Here is a 21,331-nt window from a genome sequence, read left to right as displayed (position 1 = left end):
GTACTGTATAGTGAGACTCTACCTCAAACACCCTCCCGGACAAATTCAACAAAATGCTTCTTCTGGAATTTATAGGATTCCATGGGTGTCTCTGGTCCAGTCATGGCACTCAAAAATGTCATTAGAAAATGTCTGCACAGTCTTTCAAATTTTCTCCCCTTTATAGGGACTGTGCAGATTATGTTTATGCCAACTAGACACAAGCTAGGATCAGCAGAGAGCAGGCAGCCTCAATTAAGTAAATGGCTCTATAAGGTCAGGTTGTATGCAAACCTGTAGGGCATTTTCCAAATTAGTGATTGATGTAAGAGGGCCCAGATCATTGGGTGTGGGGCTATGCTTGGGCTGATGGTCCTGGGTTCTATAAGAAAGCTGTCTGAGCAAGCCATGAGAAGCAAGCCAGTCAGCAGCACCCCTCCATGGCTTCTGCATCAGCTCCTGCCTCCAGGTTCCTGCCCTGTTTAAATTCCTGTCTTGATTTCTTTCAGTGAAGAGTGCTGTGGAAGTGTAACCCAGAACCTCTCTTCCCCATGTAGCTTCGGTCATGGTATTTTATTACAGCAATAGTAACCCTAATGGGGACAGGCACCTAATTCTTAAATATGGTCTTCCCTAGTGAAGGCAATGTGAGCACCTATGTAGCAATTCCAGCGGGGAGAGCAGCAGAACCACTGAACTATCTCATTCACCTAGGTTAAGTCAGGTATACGTTTTTTTTTTTTTTTAAGATTTATTTATTTATTATATATAAGCACACCGTCACTGTCTTCGGACACACCAGAAGAGGGCATCTGATCTCATTACAGATGGTTGTGAGCCACCATGTGGTTGCTGGGATTTGAACTCGGGACCTCTGGAAGAGCAGTCAGTGCTCGTAACCACTGAGCCATCTCTCCAGCCCAGGTATACGTTTTTTAATATGTCCATCCATGTCTGATAAACTGGGAAGGCCACTACAGATATGTGTATTCATTACAGAAAGCACAAGCCAGGTATGAAGCCCAGGGTGTGCTGTATTTTACCAAGTCTTCTCCCAGTAAGGTCTAGGTCTGCTCAGGGGAGACCCAGGAAGAGCAGGGAGCTCTTTCCTAATTTGCACTGTGCTCACCCTGGAGCAAAGGTAAGAAAAGGTTATCTCTGCCTGAGACACTTGGCCTGAATATGAGAACACATTGTTGAACTGCTGAGGACTAAACTTAGAAAGGTAAAACCATGAAGAAACGGGGTAGTACAGAGGACCCTGACTGGGAGGCAAAAGGACTGATTTCTGACTCCAGTTCTAGAACCCAGATTCTAGAAAGACACTTCATTAACTGCCCCTCCCAACCTTTTTCTTTTATAATGTTGAAAATTTCTCTCTTGACTCACCTATAGACTCACTGGGAGGGAGAAGTGAGTGAGACCCTGTGTGAGAGAATGGTTTGGAAACTCTTTATCTTTTCTGCCTGTGAGGTGGTTAGACCTTGTTGTCCATTTAAATGGGCTTGCAATCACCTAGGAGATACACACACCTCTTGAGTGTGTCCTTAAAGGTCTTTCCAGAGAGGTTTGACTGAGGAGACAAGACTGCTGAGGTTGGCCTTTTACTGTGTATTGTAATGTTAAGTGGGGGGGGAAGGCCTGGAGAATGTAACCCCTGTGATCCTGCCCCCAACTTTATTCTGATTGGTGAGTAAAGAGGCTGATAGCCAATAGCTGGACAGAAGAGACATAGGTGGGGTTGAGGTTTCGAGGGCTTGGGTAAGAGAGGACCATGAGGAGGAGGAGAATAAAGAAGCCACCATGGGGATACAGGAAGAACATGTGGGAGAAAGGAGAAGGGTCTATGGGTTATGAGATAAGAGCTTGGCCCTGAGGGCTGCCCAACTGGAGCTAAGAGCAGCCCAGACGAAACATAGTGAGTAATAACATGGAGTTATTAATAAGGAAATAGATTCTAACAGTATGGAGGGTAGACAGCTATTAAACTATTAAGGCTTATTGTAAGTTTAAAGGCTGTGAGTGCTGTTTTTATCCTGGAACTCAATGATCAAGGCAGGGTAGAAGCTCCAGGCTAGGATTTAAATAATTTTTACTACACAAGACCATCCTGAATGTGGATCTCACAATGCCATGGGCCCGGGTCCCAAGCAGAATAAAAAGGGAGAGGAGAAAGGCTTAAGCATCCCCACTTAACTCTCTCCCTTTCACACTGCTGATGCAGTCTGACTAGCTGCCCTATGTTCATCCCCATGGCGGACCCTATCCCTTCAAATGTGAGCCCAAACTCTTCCTTTCTAAAGGTTTTCTTTGCCAGGTGTTTTGTCACAGCAGTAAGAAAGGTGACTGGCACAGCCTGGAAGTTGTCACTGTTTATTACCGTTCCAGACAGTATCCCTTCTCACGTAACAGATATTTTATGAATTTCTGATCCATGATATGAAAACTCATTTGCTCTCGGTACTTCTCCAAAATCTTATACAAGCAAATAACTTAGGCAAAATGTTCAATCAACACTACAACAGGAGATTCCAGGAACCTATGACACAAGCTGTCAGCCTCGTGTTGGGTCTCCATTTAAGTATCATTTTGCCAGAGACATTTTCATGAGTGATCCCAGCTCACTGGACAGGTCAGTGACTGCAATATACCTTAAACCATCATCTCATCAGACTGTGAACTCCATTAGGCAGGCACCACTGGCATTTCTTTGTTTCACCAGATGGACATGTAACATAGTAGGAAATTAAGAAACATTTGTCCAGTGATTGAGTAAATTCATGGAATAAATATGACAAAGTCTAGTGGGCTAGGAAATCGTATCTGATTTCCAATTTTTGTTCTCCTAACCTCCTAACTTCTTTTCCCCAGGCCTTAGCAAATAAATCCTTCTGGAGTTCTGCTGAATAGAGCAGTTGACTAAATATATCCACTTAAGGACACACAATCAATGGGTATCTTAAAATAAAATCAACTCATTCTGAGCTACATAAGAGATATCTTAAAATACACAAACACACACACACACACACGCACAATCAAGGCTCTGTAATTATTCATTTCTTCTAGAATAATCATTCCAGGTTTCATAACCTTGTGCATTCTGGTTTGTCCCAATGCTTCTCTCTGTTTGGAAACTACGACAGAAATAATCAGCCTTTCCTGGAAGCACGTCCATGACTCAGACAGAAATTGGGTTAGAGTGGTTCAGAGGGAGAAGGAGGATCTAGGGGCAAGCTAGTCCTTCCTCCCCTCTTCCACCCTGGATCTCATTTGCATAATGCAGCTCTTACTGAAATTGAAATGAGTCAGCATGAAGGAAGACAGACTGAAATATGACTTCCATACCTAAGCCAATTACTTCTCTCTCCATTACCGTGGTCTTTAAAGTAATAGAAATAATAAAAAATAGAGGCCAGTATGGATGTAGGCCATAAATACCCGTCATGTTCAGACTGCTTTCTGTCTTTTTAACAGTGGGAAAATACACATAAAATTTAGTGTCTTGGCCATTTTTAAGCATACAGTTCAGAACAACTACATAATTGTGAACCAATCCCCAGACGTCTTTTCATCTTATAAAACTAAATTCTCCGTCCATTAAACAAAGAATCACTCCACCCCTACCCTACCCCACTCCACCCTCAGTAACCACCGGTCTACTTTCCGTCTCTGTGGACTTGACTACTCCTGGCACCTCACTTGAGTGCAACCACATGCCAGTCGTGGTTTTGTGACTGGTTCATTTCATGTGGCCTGGCATCCTCAAAGTTAAGCCATGTTATAGTATGTCAGTATCTCTTTACTCTTTCAGACAGAAATGTTATAAATATGTGCCACATTTAATCCTGCCTATCAATCCATTATTTGATCGGGCCATGTCCTCATCTTAGCCATGGTCATAGGTATACAAACATCTCTTTGGAATCTAAACCAGATTGCATATCCAAACAAAATCTAACATCCCTTCAGGATAAAATCCTGCAGAGACTAGGGATGAAGGGAAGATATCTCAATGTATTGAAGGCCATCTGTATACGACAAACCTATTGCCATCTTCGTGTTAAATGGAGAAAAAAATCAGACATTCCCTCTATGATCAGGAACAAGACAAGGGTGGTCATCTTCACCACCCCTATTTAGTAGAGGACTTGAAGTCCTACCCAGAGCAAAAAGACAAAAAAGGAAAGAAAGGAATGCATACAGGAAGGGAAGAAGTTAAAGTCCCTATTTCTGTATGACATGGTTCTCCTGAGAGACCTCAAGGACTCGAAGAAACTCCCAAAGCTGATAAACACTTTCAGGAAAGTGGCCGATTACAAAATTAGCATACCCAAATCATTAGACTTTCTAAAGAAAAAAGGGGGTGGGGCAGACCTTAGTGTAAAGCTAACCGAAGAAGTGCAAGACCTATATAATGAAAATTTTAAGTGGGGCAGTGGTGGCACACGCCTTTAATCCCAGCACTTGGGAGGCAGAGGCAGGCAGATCTCTGAGTTCAAGGCCAGCTTGCTCTAAAGAATGAATTCCAGGACACCCAGGGTTACAAAGAGAAACTTTGGAAGGAAGGAAGGAAGGAAGGAAGGAAGGAAGGAAGGAAGGAAGGAAGGAAGGAAGGCAGGAAGGAAATCTAAAATACTGAAGAAAGAAATTGTTTTTAGTTCTTCTGAGTGTAAACTCCATAAAGTAGAATTGTTAGATCATGCATTAATTCTGTTTGGTTGGTTGGTTGTTTTCTCTCGAATCGGATGTGAACACCTCTACCTTTACATTCTCCGTGCGCTGAGTTTTACAAGGTAATTTTTGTGAGTTCAAAGAGACATGCAGCTTTCTTGTCCTCCCTCGGAATTCTCTGAGGCGGGTTCGTGTGGAGCTTAGTGAGTGGGTCCTCTAGCAACACCCCCATTTGAGGGTAGGTAGCATCTAGTTTGAGTTCAGCTCGAACCCTAGGGATCTGGTAACTCTCCCAGTTCGCTGTTTATTTTTCGTAGCATCTCCACAAGCCACCGTATAAAACATGTACATATGCTTAAACCCTTGGCTCATTATCAGGTAATAAGGTGGGTGGCAGTAACTGAGGAAACAGTATGACGCTAGAAGTGTAGCTTTAATCCCTATTTTTTAAAGTTTCTGTTTACATTTTCATTCACAAGATGGGTTGTTCTGACGATAAAGACATGACTTTGCCGGACACGGTGACACACACACTGGTGTCTTTTATCCAAGTACACAGGAAGCAGGGGCAGGGAGATCTACCTAACAAGTTTCAGGCTAGTCGGGGCTGCATAATGAAATACCATTACCTGCCCCCACCCCTCAAAACAGGAGAGCTAGCCTAGGAAGGGCTATCACCCAGAATCACACAGCGCTTGGAGGCTCAGTAGATGCAGTCGTCTGTATCACGGCTGGGCTGTGACTCATCTGAGCGTGGCAGGTGACACACGAAGCACTGTTTATCAGTTGCCTTGTCAGTCAGTGCCTGCACTGAAGTGCTTTGTGTCATTTAATGACCCACCCTTTATCCACGTCAGTGGTGGATCTCGTAATATCTCATTCTCTTTCATAACACGACCTCCAACTTTGCAGCCCCAACCTGTGATTACAACGCTACTTCTGCCCAGCACAGACTGTGCCTTCTGCTGAAAGGCTTGCCCCGGGGGATGGGGGTGGTTCTTTCATTCTGCCCCCACCCACCCAACTGGAGTGCAGTTGGCATACATGGGCTGGTTCTGAGTTCTCTATACAAATGCTGTCTCTCCAAGATTTGATTCCTGTGGAGGCTCGGGTGGGAGGGGAGATAGGTGGACTTTTGACTTTTGGCATTTAGGCTAGAAAATGCATGCTGAGTTACTCTGCTGGGACATTTTGGTATCACCCTGACCCTCCATTGCTATTCATGTTTCTTGGGTGTATGAACAGCTTTAGGTCCTTCTGTCCCTGCCATCTGTCTCCACCTTCATCTAAGATTGCCTAGTGCTCCCACGGACTACTCCTAGCTCCAGACTCGCCCTCTAACCTCTGAGACCTTTACTGACCCCACCATGACCTTTCCTGGGACTTGTGGGCTATGAGGGAAGGCAGTGAGGTTATCCCACTCTGTATATAGAGTAAGCATAGGTCAGAGGAAAACTTGGGAGAGTTGGTCTTTCCTTTCAGAGTGTTCCAGGGTTCTAACTCAGGTCATCAGACTCCGTGACAAGTACCTTTTCCTGCCTAGCCATCTTGCCAGCCCGAGACAGCTTTTAATGGTGCATTATATATTTTTCCACTTTGCAAAATAGCTTGCACAGAGAGGCGCTATTTTATTTTCAGTACCATCTGCCATAACTCTCAGTTTGGGTCTTCATGGATGATGAAACAGCTATGTAAAAATGAATAGTGAAATTTTTATAATAAGTTCTATAAGCTGTTCTCAAAATAAGCTTAGGTCTAGAGAAAATAAACCAAATCCTAATGAAAAAAGTAGTTTCTGAATGGAAGTCTCAGAAATAGAAATATAACAAAACCATGTTGGCATTTAAAAAAAATACTTCAGAAAAAAAATTCTTATTGTTGGAGACAGTCAGACGCCAGGCTTAAAAAAAAAAAAATATCCTGGCCTCTTCTGAAGATAAGAACAACCAGAAATATGTAAGCAGAATTTTGCCACTTTAGTAAGAAACGCATAAAGAGAGATGAGTCATCAGGAGGTATGGCCTTTAGCTGCCTTTTCCCTTCTTCTGCCTGTCTGGGATATAAAAGCAATGATCAGAGCTCCAACCACAGAAGATGGAAGGCACAAACCAAAGCTAACGGGTCCAACCTCTGAGGGCGACGTGTACAGCGCGTGGTTATTCATGTGTAATGCAGCTAGTTCACAGCCATGCAGTGAGTGAGCACATACTTGAAACATGGGCCAGATGTCTGTTTGGACTTTAAGGTAATTTGGTGAGATACAATTTTTCTATATGTATATATAGAAAACATATCCCTATAGCAACCACTAGAATCAGTACTTGTTAACATTCTCCTACCTTTGCCTTTTCTGGCTACCCGTGTTTGCCTTGCCAAATACTTCGTTTCCTATATAAACACAGAACTCTTATCTTCCATAATTTCCTACTTTACTTTTCTTTTTTTCTGTTTTCAAGACAGGGTTTCTCTGTGCAGTCCTGGCTGTCCTGGAACTCACTCTGTTGACCAGGTAAGGCCTCGAACACAGAAATCTGCCTGTCTCTGCCTCCTGACTGCTGGGATTGAAGACCTGCACTGCCACTGCTCACCCTAATTCTACACTTTTGAGTAATGAATATTCCCAGTAGATTGCATTCCTGTTCCAATTCTGTACTTCCCCTTCTCTGTAAGCCCATAATAATCCCCTGCAGTACACTCTCGACACATGGCTACACTGTTTCAACAAACACAGAGTAAGCACTGAGTTGCTGCTAAGACCGAGTCCTCTGCTCTAAACGGAAGATCGGAACTGGCCCCAAGGTGCAGGAAGCGTCAAGAAAGAGGAGCAGAGCAAAAGCTGAACCACAGTCTTATGGTAACGGGGTGGCCATTGCAGTCATAAACACATGCAGCTGTGGCTACAGGCACTAGACCTGTGCCAGGAAAATCAAGATATGAAAGTAGGGTGAGAAAACTAGTTGGGGAGGAAGTGGGTCATGAGGGGTGCGAGGAAGATAAAGATGATAATGGAGAGTGAATGTGATCACAAAACATGGAATGTGTATCAAACTGACCTAATTAATTAACAGCAAAAAGACACTGCGCCACCCAGTGGTGAAACTTCTCAAGCCACTTCCTGGGATTTGCACTGAGGCTGTTGGGGGATCAAAATGCCTCTCTGGAGAAAAAAAACAAAACAAAACAAAACAAAACAAAAAAACAGTGGTAAACAAGAAATGAACTCAATTAGACACTGGTGATTGGTGACTGTTTGCAATTAGACCACCGCCATGAACTTAAAGCAGTTTTGAAGGTAGTACTGAGTCAAGGTTTGTAAACTGAGTTTGGTTTGACTTTGAAGTCCTTTCTTTGAAATCTGGAACAGCTTATTGGTTTGTTTGTTTGTTTGTTTGTTTGTTTGTTTGTTGTTTGTCAACGTGACACAAATCAGGAAAGAGGGAACCTCAATTGAAGAAATGTCTCTGTCAGATTGGCCTGGGGTCCTATCTATGAGGCATTTCCTTGATTAATGGTTGATGCAGGAGAGCCCAACCCACTATAGAGAGTGCCAGTCTGAGCAAGTGGCCCTGGGTTGTATAAGAAATCAAACTGAACCGGGCAGGACATCACACGCCTTTAATTCCAGCACTCAGAAGGCAGAGGTGGGAGGATCTCTATGAGTTCAAGGCCAGCCTGGACTACAGAGTGAATTTAGTTTCAGGACGGCTATAACTACATGGTGAGACCCTGTTGCATTAAATAATAAAAGAGGATGCACCATGCCACGCTATCACTGGCTATTCTCTGGACCCGGCGGTGGTCTCGCCGCCTCCATGGCTTGCCCCATGCAGCAACCACCCATCCTGTGGTTAGCTAACACAGATCCCTGTAACCTGATAAACTCAAAACTCTGGAGGCTTGTAATTTATCAGTCAGATTTAGATCAGTAAATTCTCAACCCACAAACACCCACACAATGAACTCAGAGCCAACTGATATTAATATAAACTATCCACTTAGATTGGACAAATTGCCCTGTAATAATCCATCCCTTCTATGATATTCATAGCTACCTGTGGCTATTTAAAGCCACACGGATCTGGGTTCATCTTCCTTCTCCTCACTCTCCTATCTCTCCCACCTTTCAAAAACTCACAGCCCGCCCTCCTCTACTGTCCAGTCACAGACCCTAGCCTTGTCTTTCACTTACCCTCACCTGCTTACAGACAGCAGTCTACAAGACCCTGTCTTAAAAAAGAAAGGAGAGGGGTTGGGGATTTAGCTCAGTGGTAGAGCGCTTGCATAGCAAGTGCAAGGCCCTGGGTTCGGTCCTCAGCTCCGGGGGGAAAAAAAGAAAGGAGAGAGAGAGAGAGACAGAGAGACAGACAGAGAGAGAGAGAGAGACAGAGAGACAGACAGAGAGAGAGACAGACAGAGAGAGAAACAGAGAGAGACAGAGAGAGAGACAGAGAGACAGAGACAGAGAGAGACACACAGAGAGAGAGAGAGACAGAGAGAGACAGAGACAGAGAGAGACAGAGAGGAGAAAGAAAAGAAAGCCAACTGAGCAACGAGCCAGCTTTCCATGTTGGTTCCTGCCTCCGACTTCCTACCATGGCTTCCCTTCATGGTGAGCTATAAGCTGAAAGAAACAGGCTGACTGCTGTGTATGTATTTTCCTCTCCTATGTGGACTAAAAAATATGTGTACGTAGAAGATGGAACTGTTGGAGAAGCAATGGGATCAGGTAGAATATGTGTGAGGACTAGGAGAGGACAATGGGGAATGGACATAACCAGAGTATGCTACAGGCATGGAGGAAAAGGAAATCCACTATTTTGTAAAATCACCACACACCAGTGAAAACATCCATACATCAAACACAGTACAGCATTGGCGGGGGCCTGAGTTCCTAGAAACTCCCATGGTGAGCCCTACCTGATCTGTGGCAGAAACCAGGAAAGTAAACACGAAGTTTAAATTCAAGTCACAAAGCACTGGAAACCCCAGAAGCACCACAAAACCACTGGGGATTTGATAGATAAATTGATGGAAAGAAAGTGGGAGTTCCTGGGAAAGCCATTACTAGGATTTGCTGTACATCTGCATACAAACCTGTGCAATGCTCCTACTCAGTGTCATGCTAAATTACCCTAGTGTGCAGTGTTTCTACTATGCTAAGTTACCCTAGTGTGCACAGTGTTTCTACTATGTTGTTTTTTTTTTCTTTAAGTTTTTAAGTCTCTTAAGGCATGCAAGAGGTGTGGCAGAGACGGCTTATTGGTTAAGAGCACTTGCTGCTCTTTCAGAGAACTAGAGTTCAATTCCCAGCACCCACATCTGCGGGGAAGTGTGTCTTACGACCACCTCCAGCTCCAAGGAATCTCTCTCTCTCTCTCTCTCTCTCTCTCTCTCTCTCTCTCTCTCTCTCTCTCTCACACACACACACACACACACACACACACAGACACACCAGTCTCCTTGGGTACACATGAATATACACGTAATAAAAAAAGAAAATCTCTTTTAAAAGAAAAAAATTTTTTCTACATGGAGAAGTTTAATGAAGGAAGAGGAGAGGCTGTCGGCCAGGGCCATGTGGTGGGAAGGTGGTAGGGGGCAAGAGCATCGAAGAACAAAGAGCAAGAGGGAGAAGTAAGAGCGAGAAAATCATTTAAGAGAAAGAAGATACACTAGTGCCTGGATCATACTTGAAAAGATTCCGTGAGCAGCCTGGTAATTGGCAATTTCAAACGTATCCTCTGATTTTAACGTATGGAGAAGACTGTGGCCCCCTGGAGTCATACTTGAGTCAGTTGTGAGCAATCCTGTTTGTGTCTGTGCTGTTGCACTGACCGGGACCTCCAGTGGCTGCAGGCTTTGGCTAAATCGATAGCACTTCCTTGGAGACTAGCTGAAGGTAGCAAGTGCCCTCGTTTGTGACTGTGCTTTTCGCTTTGTGACTCGCAAACAGTCTGGGGACAATGCCACCAGAATAGGGTGTCTTTCACTAATTCCATAAATCACAGTTTTAGCATCCATTGATGATCCATGTTGGAATTAATAATTTCAAAGATGTTTACAGACAAAACAGAAAAAACAAAACTGGTTCTCTGAGCCCTCCATTCTGTGTTTGAAACTAGTCGGCATGCTTTTGTAAAGTGCCTCCCCTCATCAATGGACATTGAACTATAGTTCTATATAAGAGACAAGAAAAAGACCTTGTTCCCTTTAGTAATTACTGGTGTAAAATGTTAGTGTAACAATGACCTCCAACACTATCCATGAGCTTTCCTTTGAGTATTGTTATGGTGCGTGGGCCTCTGCTTTTTCCCTGTATGATAATCAGTTAGTGTTGTTTTTACTGATGCTAAAATCATCTCAAGTTTGCTCAGTGGAGGCCCTCCTCTGGGCTCATTTTGTCACACCATCTTTCCCTTCTGGCACAACAGGAGTCCCAAGCTCATTTTGTGTTTTCTGTGACACGTCTACCAGTTTATTCTAGTGGAGAGTGGTGCAGACAATCACAAATTGGATGCCTATTGCTTGCTGGGTACCATTTCATCTGAGCCCAATGGGTGAAGCTGGGAAATGCCTTTTTAAAAATACCCTGAGTTGGGGTTGGGGATTTAGCTCAGTGGTAGAGCGCTTGCCTAGCAAGCGCAAGGCCCTGGGTTCGGTCCCCAGCTCCGAAAAAAAAGAACCAAAAAAAAAAAAAAAAAAAAAAATACCCTGAGTTCAAGAGTGGGGAGATAGCTCTGTAATTGTAATGTGTTCCCCAGGCAAGTACAGAGATCCAAGTTTGGATTCTTAACATTCACATATAAAGTGGGATGTGGAAGTTTATACCTGTGAATCCCAGTGTTAGGGTGTTAGGAAGACAAAGGGAGGAGGCTCCCTAAAACTTGCCGACCACCTAGTGAATTATCCGTGAATGAATCAGTGACAGCCAGGTTCAGTGCAAGACAGTCTCAAGAATTAAGAGGGAGAGGGATTGACGAAGATCCTTGATGTCCCCCCTCTGACCTCCACATGCACATAAACACAGACGGGCATAAACTCATAACCCACAAAAATCTTTTAATAGTGATGAATACAAATTTTAAATTCACCTAATGGCATATGGCAGGGTAACATTCCCTATTGGAAAACCTGAGAAAGGAAGGTCACATCATGTACCTTCCCGGGATCAAAGTTATCACCCTTGGTGTTAAGCTACTTTCCGAACTGAACTGTCTTACCGGCTCTTTTTTTGTTTAAAAACCACACTTTTGAAATAACCCTGGGAAAAACAAACAGGGTAAACGGAAGAAAAATACAAATCTGTACAGATGATAGATTTCTATTTTATGTTCCTTGTTGAAACTTACCTAGAAGAATCTGGAAGGTCCCCCGCGTTACCCCCCACCCTGGAGCTATAAAGTGATAATTTACTGCGTTCATCTTTGCAAGGAATTGAGAAATGCTACTTGGAAATACTTTATAAATGCTATTTAGAAGTAAGAGACAAAAAGGTCACAACTACACTTTCAAACTTGGGTCACAAAATAAGATCTGATCGCTTCTTAAGGGTGATTTGTTTCCGGTAGGGAGTAGAAAGACACAGCAACCAAACAGAACACATTCTTCTGGCAGCCGGCCAAGGTGAAGATAGGAGAGTCAAGAGAGAAACCTCCACCGTGGCTAGAGCGGTTCCGACAGCGACAGGAACTTCCGGGGTGGGGCCCGTCCATAGCTTCCCTATGGCTAATGTGGGCTTTCAGCACAGCTAGGATCGGCAGTCCTTTGGCCGCTACTTCCGTTACTTTAAGACGGTGCTTGAGGTTGGGGGTGGCCATGGCCAAGAGCAAGTTTGAGTACGTGCGGGATTTTGAGGTTGACGACACATGCCTGCCGCACTGCTGGGTTGTGGTGCGTCTGGACGGCCGGAATTTTCACCGGTGAGCTGGCGGGGCGGGAGACCGCGTGGTGCGCTTGCACTTCCGGGAAGTGCGCGATTCATAGTTACCGGGGTAACGCGGCAGCCAATGAGCACTCGGTATTGAGCGTCACCTGAAGGACTTGCTCTAAGAGCAGGCTTTGCTGCTCGGTGGTTGAAATATTTAAAAGGAGCCGGCTATTGCAGTTGGTGAAAAGTCCGTGCTACTTAAGCAGAAACCAGTTTGCAAGAACTTTGTGTGTGTGTGTGTGTGTGTGTGTGTGTGTGTGTGTGTGTGTGTGTGTGGGGGGTGTTGTTATTTCTGCGTCCACTACTTAAACTTAAGCCAAATGTGCAACCCTTTTGTTATTTCCGAGAGCTATTAAGAGGCCTGCATAAGCCTAACTGTGATCAGGAGTTGACAGTATATCCCTTTCTCGTCGTCGTCAGCTTCACATTACCTGGACTGGCTGCACTAAAGTCAGGAGGAAAAAGGGAGAGAATGCAAACTATTGGGGACCTAATTTCAATAAAGGACTGTGTTGTTAGTTTATTATCAGTTTATAGCTGTATAAGTCATGGAACTATAGTAATGTTTATTGAGCACGTAGTAAGAACCAGGCATAATTACATTTTGATCTCCTAATCATCAGTACAACCTGATAGGGTAATAATCTTCTCTATTCACCCAGGAAGATGAAACTTCACAGGGGAGGGGATTGAAGCAGTTGTATCCCTTTTTGTCAGTTCGTAAAAGCAAGAAAGAAAAACTTGCTATTTTTTTTTTATATATGCCTATGCGCAAGTGTAGGGTCAACATTGGATGTTACTCATCAGAGCTGTCCGCCTTGTCTTTCTTGAGACAGGGTCTCTCATGGAACTTCCTTGGAACTCACCAAATACTCTAGCCCAGTGGTCATCTAGCCCCAGGAATCCTCTTGTCTCAACCTCCACAGAACTGGGATTACGAGCAGGTGCCACCAAGTCCCTTACCCCCCCCTTTTTTTTATGTTTGGGGCCAGAACTTGGGCCTGACAAACGGTTTACCTACTGAGCTATTTCTCCATCTCTTTTAACTGCCTCTGTGGATGGTGTTGGTAATGACAGACTCTCCACCGTTTGTGCCCTTCTCTTTTGTCTATGAAGGTTTGCTGAGAAGCACAACTTTGCTAAACCTAATGACAGTCGAGCTCTCCTCCTGATGACCAAATGTGCCCAGACAGTAATGCAGGAGCTGGAGGACATTGTGATTGCGTATGGACAGAGCGATGAGTACAGCTTTGTGTTCAGGAAGAGGAGCAATTGGTTCAAAAGAAGAGCCAGGTGAGTTTCAAAGCCAGCCTCCTGTTAGGATGTTTTCTCCCATTCTCTGTTCCTCTGTTGATCTTAAAGATCAATATGTCCTGTATTGATTGTTTTCCTTCCTGTTGTCTAATTTTTTAGATGCTTTCTTTCTCTAATTCTTTCCCTTCTGTGTCCAGCTTCCAGACTATGAACGGAGTATTACTGATTCATGGGTAGCTTTGCCAGGGGTTAATTAAAGTGTTAAACTTTTTAACTAAGAAAAGACATCTGATAGTGAATTTGGTAGTATATTGAAACTCTTAGAGCAATCAATATTATATGATAGGTAGATTTTTAAAATAAGGGTTCCCTTTCTTCCAAGACTGAAAACAGTACCACACCCACAAAACAACAATAACAAAATCTCGAACTATAAATGTATACCACATCCTAATTAGAAAAGTTTTGGTGTTGGTGAGTGTGCTGGCTAGTTTTATGTCGGTTCGACACAAGCTAAAATTATCTGAGAGGGGGGAACCTCAAGTAAGAAAATGTCTCCATAAGATCAGGCTGCAGGCAAGCGTGTGGGCATTTTCTAAGTTGGCGATTGATGCAGGAGGGCCCAGCCCATTATGGGTGGGTTCTGGGTTCTATAAGAGTCTGAGCAAGCCACGAAGCACAAGCCACCCTCCATGGCCTCTGCATCAGCTCCGGCCTCCGGGAACCTGCTCTACGTGAGTTCCTGTCCTGACTTCCTTCAGTGATGGACAGTGATGTGAAAGTAGCCAAAATAAACCCTTTCCTCCCCAACTTACTTCTGGTCGCAGTGCTTCATGACACGAATAGTAGTGCTAAGACAGTGAGTAGCTCAAAGTAGAGGCTGGCTCCATTCAAAACATGCAGCCAAATATTAAAAGTTTTTCTTGGCTAAATACATTTTATCTTCTAGCTGACCAGGAGGTTTGTATAATCTCCCTATTGTGCCCACAGTTCCTACCTTGGCGTGGAATTAATGTCAAACGCTTTCTCTTTTCTTGTTCCACCCAATGTGTCTTGCAAGTAAGTTCATGACTCTCGTGGCCTCCCAGTTCGCCTCCAGTTACGTGTTTTACTGGCGTGATTACTTTGAGGACCAGCCCCTTCTGTATCCCCCAGGATTTGATGGAAGAGTCGTGTTGTATCCTAGCAACCAGACTTTGAAGGACTACCTCAGCTGGCGGCAGGCAGACTGTAAGTGCCACCAAGTACACAGTCTGAGTCATAACTACCAAACCTGTACGTTAAAGCTATGGGTCTGGGGGTTGGGGATTTAGCTCAGCGGTAGAGTGCTTGCCTAGGAAGCGCAAGGCCCTGGGTTCGGTCCCCAGCTCCGAAAAAAAGAACCAAAAAAAAAAAAAAAAAAGCTATGGTTCTGATACAAGTTTGCCTCATCGGTGTGTTGCTTGGAGTCAAGTGACAGTTAAAAATTTTTTTTTCTTTCAATAGAGTCTTTCTTTATAGCCCAAGCTGACTTTCAATCCTGCCTGAACTCTACAAAGCCCGTGCTAAAGTGTGTATAGCACTACACCAGGCTGTCTCTCATACACTAAGTTAGGAGATTTTTATGGGAAAAGTATCTGTAGTTGTTTGCTCCATGTGTGTATGGGTGTGTGCACATGTGCATGTTTGTATATGAGTGTGCATGCATGTGCTTATGTGCGCTTGCCTATACAAGCATTGCAGAGCCAGAGGAAGAAGTGGGATGTCCTGCTCCATCGCTCTGCTCTGCCTTATTCTGAACCTGGAGCAAGTCTGGCAGTCGGCAAGCCCCAGAGATCCTCGTAGATCAGCTCTGGGGTTCCAGGTGCATGTGACTATGCCCAGCTTCTTACACGGGTGCCGGGATCTGATCTCAGGTCCTCCAGCCCGCACAGCAAGAGCTCTTACCCATGTAGCCATTATTTCTCCACCCCATGTTTGCTTTGTAAATACAGAGCATAAGGCAGTCCTGCATTTCCACGCCATTTATGCAGAGCCTGCGTAGTAACAGCTCCCTTTCTGCTTTGCGACAAACTCATGAAGTCACAAGCTGCACGGCCCTTGATAGTCCCTGCCATTCCCCTGGAGTTACCTTGGCAACTGTTTCTAGGATGAACATCTAAGTCAGCGGATTTGCCTTAGGCATTACTGACATGACCATGTGAAGTTGTTTTCAGGGAGTAAGTTTACATGCCTACCCCTTTTACTATCTGTTCTCTGTGTAGGCAGACTGGGCAGCCACTAAATGACTCTGAGATCTTTGTACTCGAAAGTGGAGAAAAGCTGGGTTGTGGTGTTCCCGGAAACATAGTCTCTATGTAAAACAAAGTGGATATACAATATACGCTGTACAGTGGGTATATAATATTACATGTTCATAAGAATAAGATTCAGTATACGTAAATGTTATTTTGTTTTTCTCACAGGTCACATCAATAATCTTTATAATACAGTTTTCTGGGCCCTTATCCAGCAGTCTGGACTAACACCAGTGCAGGCCCAGCAGAGACTAAAGGTATAAAGATGCTACAACAGAAACACAGTTGAGGGCATTTGCTCTGGTCTCTCATAGCATTTCTGGAACGTTCCCTTTTGTTCCTTAGCTTCCTTGATAGCTCTGTTTTGAACAGAGATAAAGATCTCAGTAGCAGAAGCTCTCGCCTTGTGGGGGTCAGCAGTATTAGTTATTACTTCTCTCGGGGCCACCGTGCCAGCGTGCTTACCCTCAGCTGCGGTTGCGTCTTGGCTCCTCACCTCTGTAGATGGTGCATGCGCTTTTCTCCTTAGCCCCTGAAAGTCCTCTTCCCTCGTGCTGTATCCTATTGGGCTCCTGTTAGAAACCCCTGAATTAAATGAGGGCGATGGCTGAGAGTCACATAGCTGTACTTTGTATCCTCTCTGCTTTAGTGAAGTTTAGGATAATGGGTCTTACCTCAGGCTTATAGAAAGTGCACAGAGAAGTAAGTTCTGAGTAAGTACTGGCCTGCTTTCTTCCATGATTCTTCAGTGAGGTGATGTACTGTGACAGGTCCTGATACAGTGTCTTCTATATTGCCATTACTGAGCTATTCATGGTCTTTACTAACAGTATCAGTGGTGAAGACTTACATATTAATACCAGTAGGAATGCCAACAGCCATGTCCAGTCAGAGCCAAAATCAGATTTTGCTTCCTCTTAGAAAAGACAGTTGGGCAGTGGTAGCACACGCCTCTGCCTTTACTCCCAGCATTTGGGAGTTGAGGGTCTGGGCGCAGGCAGGCAGATCTCTGAGGCCAGCCTGGTTTACACAGAGCAAGTTCCATGACAGCCAGGGCTCCATAGAGAAACCCTGTCTCGAAGAAAACAAAACAAAACAAATAGTAAAGATAGCCTTCATCTACTTTTTCTTCTCCGGAGTAGAGATGACATTGTGATCAAGGAAGACATACCAACACCCAGTTGATGTGCACACAAAGTTGTTCTTTTCCCGTTAGCTCCTACTAACCCCACACAGCCTGGGCAGTGCAGCCAGGGTTTGCATAGAAGGGGATTTCACCATTTAGACTCCTAGATTAGAATATTAGGAACTGGGGTGTAGCTCAGTAGTAGAGTGGTGTGAATTTTAATTAAAATGATACTCATTAGGAACTGTGAGAGGATCACTGACAGGCCTTCCCCTGGGCGGTGGGATGGTAGGAAGAAGACCTACTGAAGATTTTTTTTTCTGTGTTTCCTCAGGGAACTCTGACAGCAGACAAGAATGAGATTCTGTTCTCCGAGTTCCACATCAACTACAACAACGAACCACACATGTACAGGAAAGGGACAGTGTTGGTGTGGCAAAAGGTAAGGCCACGTGTTCAGAGAAAAATGGTGCATCTTGCCCACCATCCCATGTGTGGCTCCGGTGCTGGTGACTAACATGTCATAGATAAGTTCCAAAAGAAGGCCCTGTGCAGGAAGAGTTCGGATGCTCATCAGTCGTCAGTAGTGGCCTGGGATCTCTTAGAGTAGATGTAAATAGTATGTTAAATTCGGGCACTTGTTTTCTGTGTCCCCTGTTAATGGGTGGAGTACGGAGCCGGAGAGATGGCCCAGCAGCTAAGATCACTTGCTCCTTTCTAGAGGACTTGGCTTCAGTTCCCAGCACCCACATGGTGGCTCACAACCATTTGTAACTCCAGTCCCAGGAAATCCAACGCCCCCTTCTGACCTCGGGCACGTGTGGCACACCTATTTTGCATTCATATACCATTATGAAAAATTACTTTTTCCCAGGCCGGATGATACCTTTACATGGTTCATCCCTTCAGGACAACTGAAGGACTGAGCACTAAGAGATGCCGTAAAACGAGAATGGAGGGGGCAGATGAGAGGCTCTGACTTTGAGCAGTCTTACTGGATTTCCCAGAAATTCATACTTACCCTACCATTCTATGAGTGAGTGCTTTCAAGGATTAAGGGCTCCCTTGAGAGCCACACATCCCACTGACAACCTCAGTTCATTTGTTAACCTTTTCTTACGTGTTTGTTCTTTAGTACAGCCTTGGGTACTTAACCAGGTAAAGGAAAGATACCCTTAGTTCCACAGTTATTGCTAACCAGGAAATAAATTCTCTTCTTTGTTCCAAAGTCCACTGTATTAGTTGGTGCCTCTGGAGAAACAGAACAATAGGATGAATATAAACATTTATATAAGTTATATATGTATAATTATATGTATGTATATAGTAACAACAGCTGTCTCTCACCTAAGAAGGTAAGAGCCCATTAGTTGCCTTGCCCTTGAGCCTTAGCAGTTGCAGCCATCCCTCGGGGACTGTGTTACACTAGATAGGCAGAGAGCCCTGTAACTGCACAGTCCTCCAGGCACCGAAAACTTGGAAGGCTCCTAGGGTTGCTGGTCCTTAGTCAACAATGGAAGCTGGTTCCGGTACCAGAAGATGCTGCCCACACCTTGAGTGGGTCCTCCCATATCAAAACAATCTGGAAGATTCTTCAGTTGAGTCCCTCCTACTCAGACGATTCTAATTTGTGGCCAGGTGACATGAAAACCGACCGTCACGATCACTTTTCAAAATACAGTAAAGTAACCTTTTCCCAAGACTTGTTACTGAAAAGTTTGTGTTGCCAGGGACCAACCCAGGGTCAGAGGAACTCTACCACAGATCTGCATCCACAGCACTCGAAGGGCTGGTTGATTCTGGTCGTTTTTGAGGCACGGTCTCACTGTGTAACCCTGGCTGGCCTGAAACTCACTGAGCCGATCAAGCTAGCCCTGAACACATAAAAATCTGCCTACCTTTCAAGTGCTGGGATTAAAGGTGCGTGCTCCATGCCAGACTAAATGCATGTCTACACAGAGAGATGGCTACCCTGCCGACACATAAAACTCCAGCAGTCAGTGGCCTATCAACGAAAAAGGTGAATTTCTCCCATAATTCTCTTTGCACCCCTACCTTCTCTCACAATGTTGTCCCTGTTCTGTCTTCTGCCGGTAGGTGAATGAAGTCAGGACACAAGAAATTAGGCTGCCAGCAGAAATGGAAGGGGAAAAGATGGCCGTGACTCGGACCAGAACCAAGCTGGTGGCTTTGAACTGTGATCTCATTGGGGACGCCTTCTGGAAGGAACACCCAGAGATTCTGGAGGGAGAGGACTGATCTTGCGCGGTGCAGTTCTGGCATACTTAATCACGCAGGGCTACCCGAGTCTCCCCAACCTCAGGTGGCCCGAGCATCCCTGGCCCCAAGAACGCTGTCAGGAGGACTGGGGTTGGGTGGAGACAGACGAAGGAGGGATGTGTGGGGGCGGTGTATCTTGTTCTGCTTAAGCAGAATACCTTTAAAAAAAAAAACCATGTTAGAACATGACTTCTTTGGCTCTTTTCAAAATCGTGGTCCTATTTTTATAAAGGAACTATTCATACTTTGCTGGAAGAGTCATTTTTAGCTGTGGCATAAGCCTTACAAAAACCTGTCACCTCTTTCCACCTCTGATAGAAGAGAAGCCCAAACTTTACCCTCACCCACTTAACTAGAGAATGCAGTGACTGAAAAGCCCCGCTTTTGACACCCAAGTGCTTGCACTTATCTTTTGGCATGCAGTTAAATATGGGTTGCTGCCTGCACGATGCCTCCAGATTGAGAAATCCCAGGGAACACTCGAGGCCCCGTGCCAGTTCCCAGGATGGCAGCTTCGACCGAACTGAGCTCAGGAGGGATGGTTTGGGTACCCTGTACCATTCCAGGATCGATTTTTCTGGGATTGTTACCATAATCATTGTCCTCTCTTACCGGGAACCTAGTTTGCAATCGCTTAACTCTTTTCAAGAAAAGGTATTCTAGGGAGGTACGTGTGTATACATCCGAGAGGGAAATGTGTTTGTGTGAATGAGGATGGGGAAGCAGCTGCTCCATATATCCTGGAAGAACAGCAGTAGCAAAGCTGACTTTGGGTTAGCCTTCTGGACAAGCATTTTCAAATAGCCTCAATGCTGTCAGAGCTGTACCATTTGAACTCAGGGGCACCCTGAGGCCTGATAACTGTGGTATGGCCTAATCCTAGAACTTGGAGGTTGAGGCAGGAAGATCAAATATTTGAAGCCAAACTGCAAGACGTGGCAAGGCTCTCAAAAGGGGTAGAGTTGGGGGTCGGAGTCACTGGTGATAGCAGAGGTTTTAAAATAGCTCCTCCCACCGATGGCAGGATGGGAACTGGCAAGGGGCAGAGATAGGGATGGAAATCATTTGTTCCCAAGGTGCTGGATTCAATGTGGAAATCACGTTTCCCCTTGACCCTGTTTTATATCTCAGAGGGAAAAGTTTATTTGGCTCCATTAGGAATTAATTAAAAGACAGCCCATGTCCTGCTGCCTGGTCTTGCATTTGCAGGATTTTCAGCCAAGAAGAAAATGTATTTTTGAAAGAGCAGCGTCTGGCCTCATCCCTCACTAATTGACACCCCATCTGCCGATGCCGTTTTTTCCTTCCTGTTCTCCCCACTCCCCAGGAAGAAGCAATACAGCTCATGTTTGGTAACTGCTAAAATATTTTTAAGAGGAAAAAAAAAAAGGTATAATAAAGACTTCAGCTCCTTGGCCTACTTCATTGGTTCTTACAGAATGAGTCTAACTTGCGTGTTTGTCTTTGAGAAAGCTAGGATGCATATTCCCACATAGCAGACAGCCAGAGGCTTCTGGGTACAATTTTTAAAATGTTCATTCGAATGCTTAATTTGAAAGTGCCAATATAAGACACCCATGTGGATGTTTGGGACTCTGCAGTGATTTTTTTTTAAAGCCCAAATGCTTCTGGTACACGGCTGTGAACATTATAGCACTCTGGGCAAGCTATTCCCTCAGCATACTGAAGAGGCAGTAAGATCATTAGCTCTTGATGAGCAAATTTAACTTAATGGTAAGTTGATAGCATTTTATAGCAAAGTTGGGCGAGTAGGGAATAAAGACCCAAGTTTCATGACAACCACTAGAGAAAGTT

General features: G+C 44.6%; 1 protein-coding gene across 2 annotated transcripts; it reads left to right on the top strand.

Moving 5' to 3' along the window:
• Positions 1 to 12,340: 12,340 nt before the first annotated feature.
• Thg1l (tRNA-histidine guanylyltransferase 1 like) lies at positions 12,341 to 20,941 on the top strand. Of its 2 annotated transcripts, XM_032913485.1 has the most exons (6): positions 12,341 to 12,572; positions 13,697 to 13,873; positions 14,895 to 15,064; positions 16,279 to 16,367; positions 17,571 to 17,678; positions 19,334 to 20,941. In XM_032913485.1, exons 1-6 carry the CDS (start codon positions 12,382 to 12,384, stop codon positions 19,493 to 19,495), a joined length of 897 nt encoding a protein of 298 aa, XP_032769376.1. In that variant the 5' UTR covers positions 12,341 to 12,381; the 3' UTR covers positions 19,496 to 20,941. The 2 variants fall into 2 exon arrangements, with proteins under 2 accessions (XP_032769376.1, XP_032769377.1); XM_032913486.1 differs by lacking the exon at positions 12,341 to 12,572 and having other exon boundaries at positions 13,807 to 13,873; positions 14,990 to 15,064.
• The last annotated feature ends 390 nt before the right edge of the window (positions 20,942 to 21,331 follow it).

Source organism: Rattus rattus, chromosome 9 (assembly GCF_011064425.1).
Source record: "Rattus rattus isolate New Zealand chromosome 9, Rrattus_CSIRO_v1, whole genome shotgun sequence".
NCBI lineage: Eukaryota > Metazoa > Chordata > Mammalia > Rodentia > Muridae > Rattus > Rattus rattus.
The sequence above is the reverse complement of the archived record's forward strand: the minus strand, read 5'-3'. Positions and strand labels throughout refer to the sequence as shown.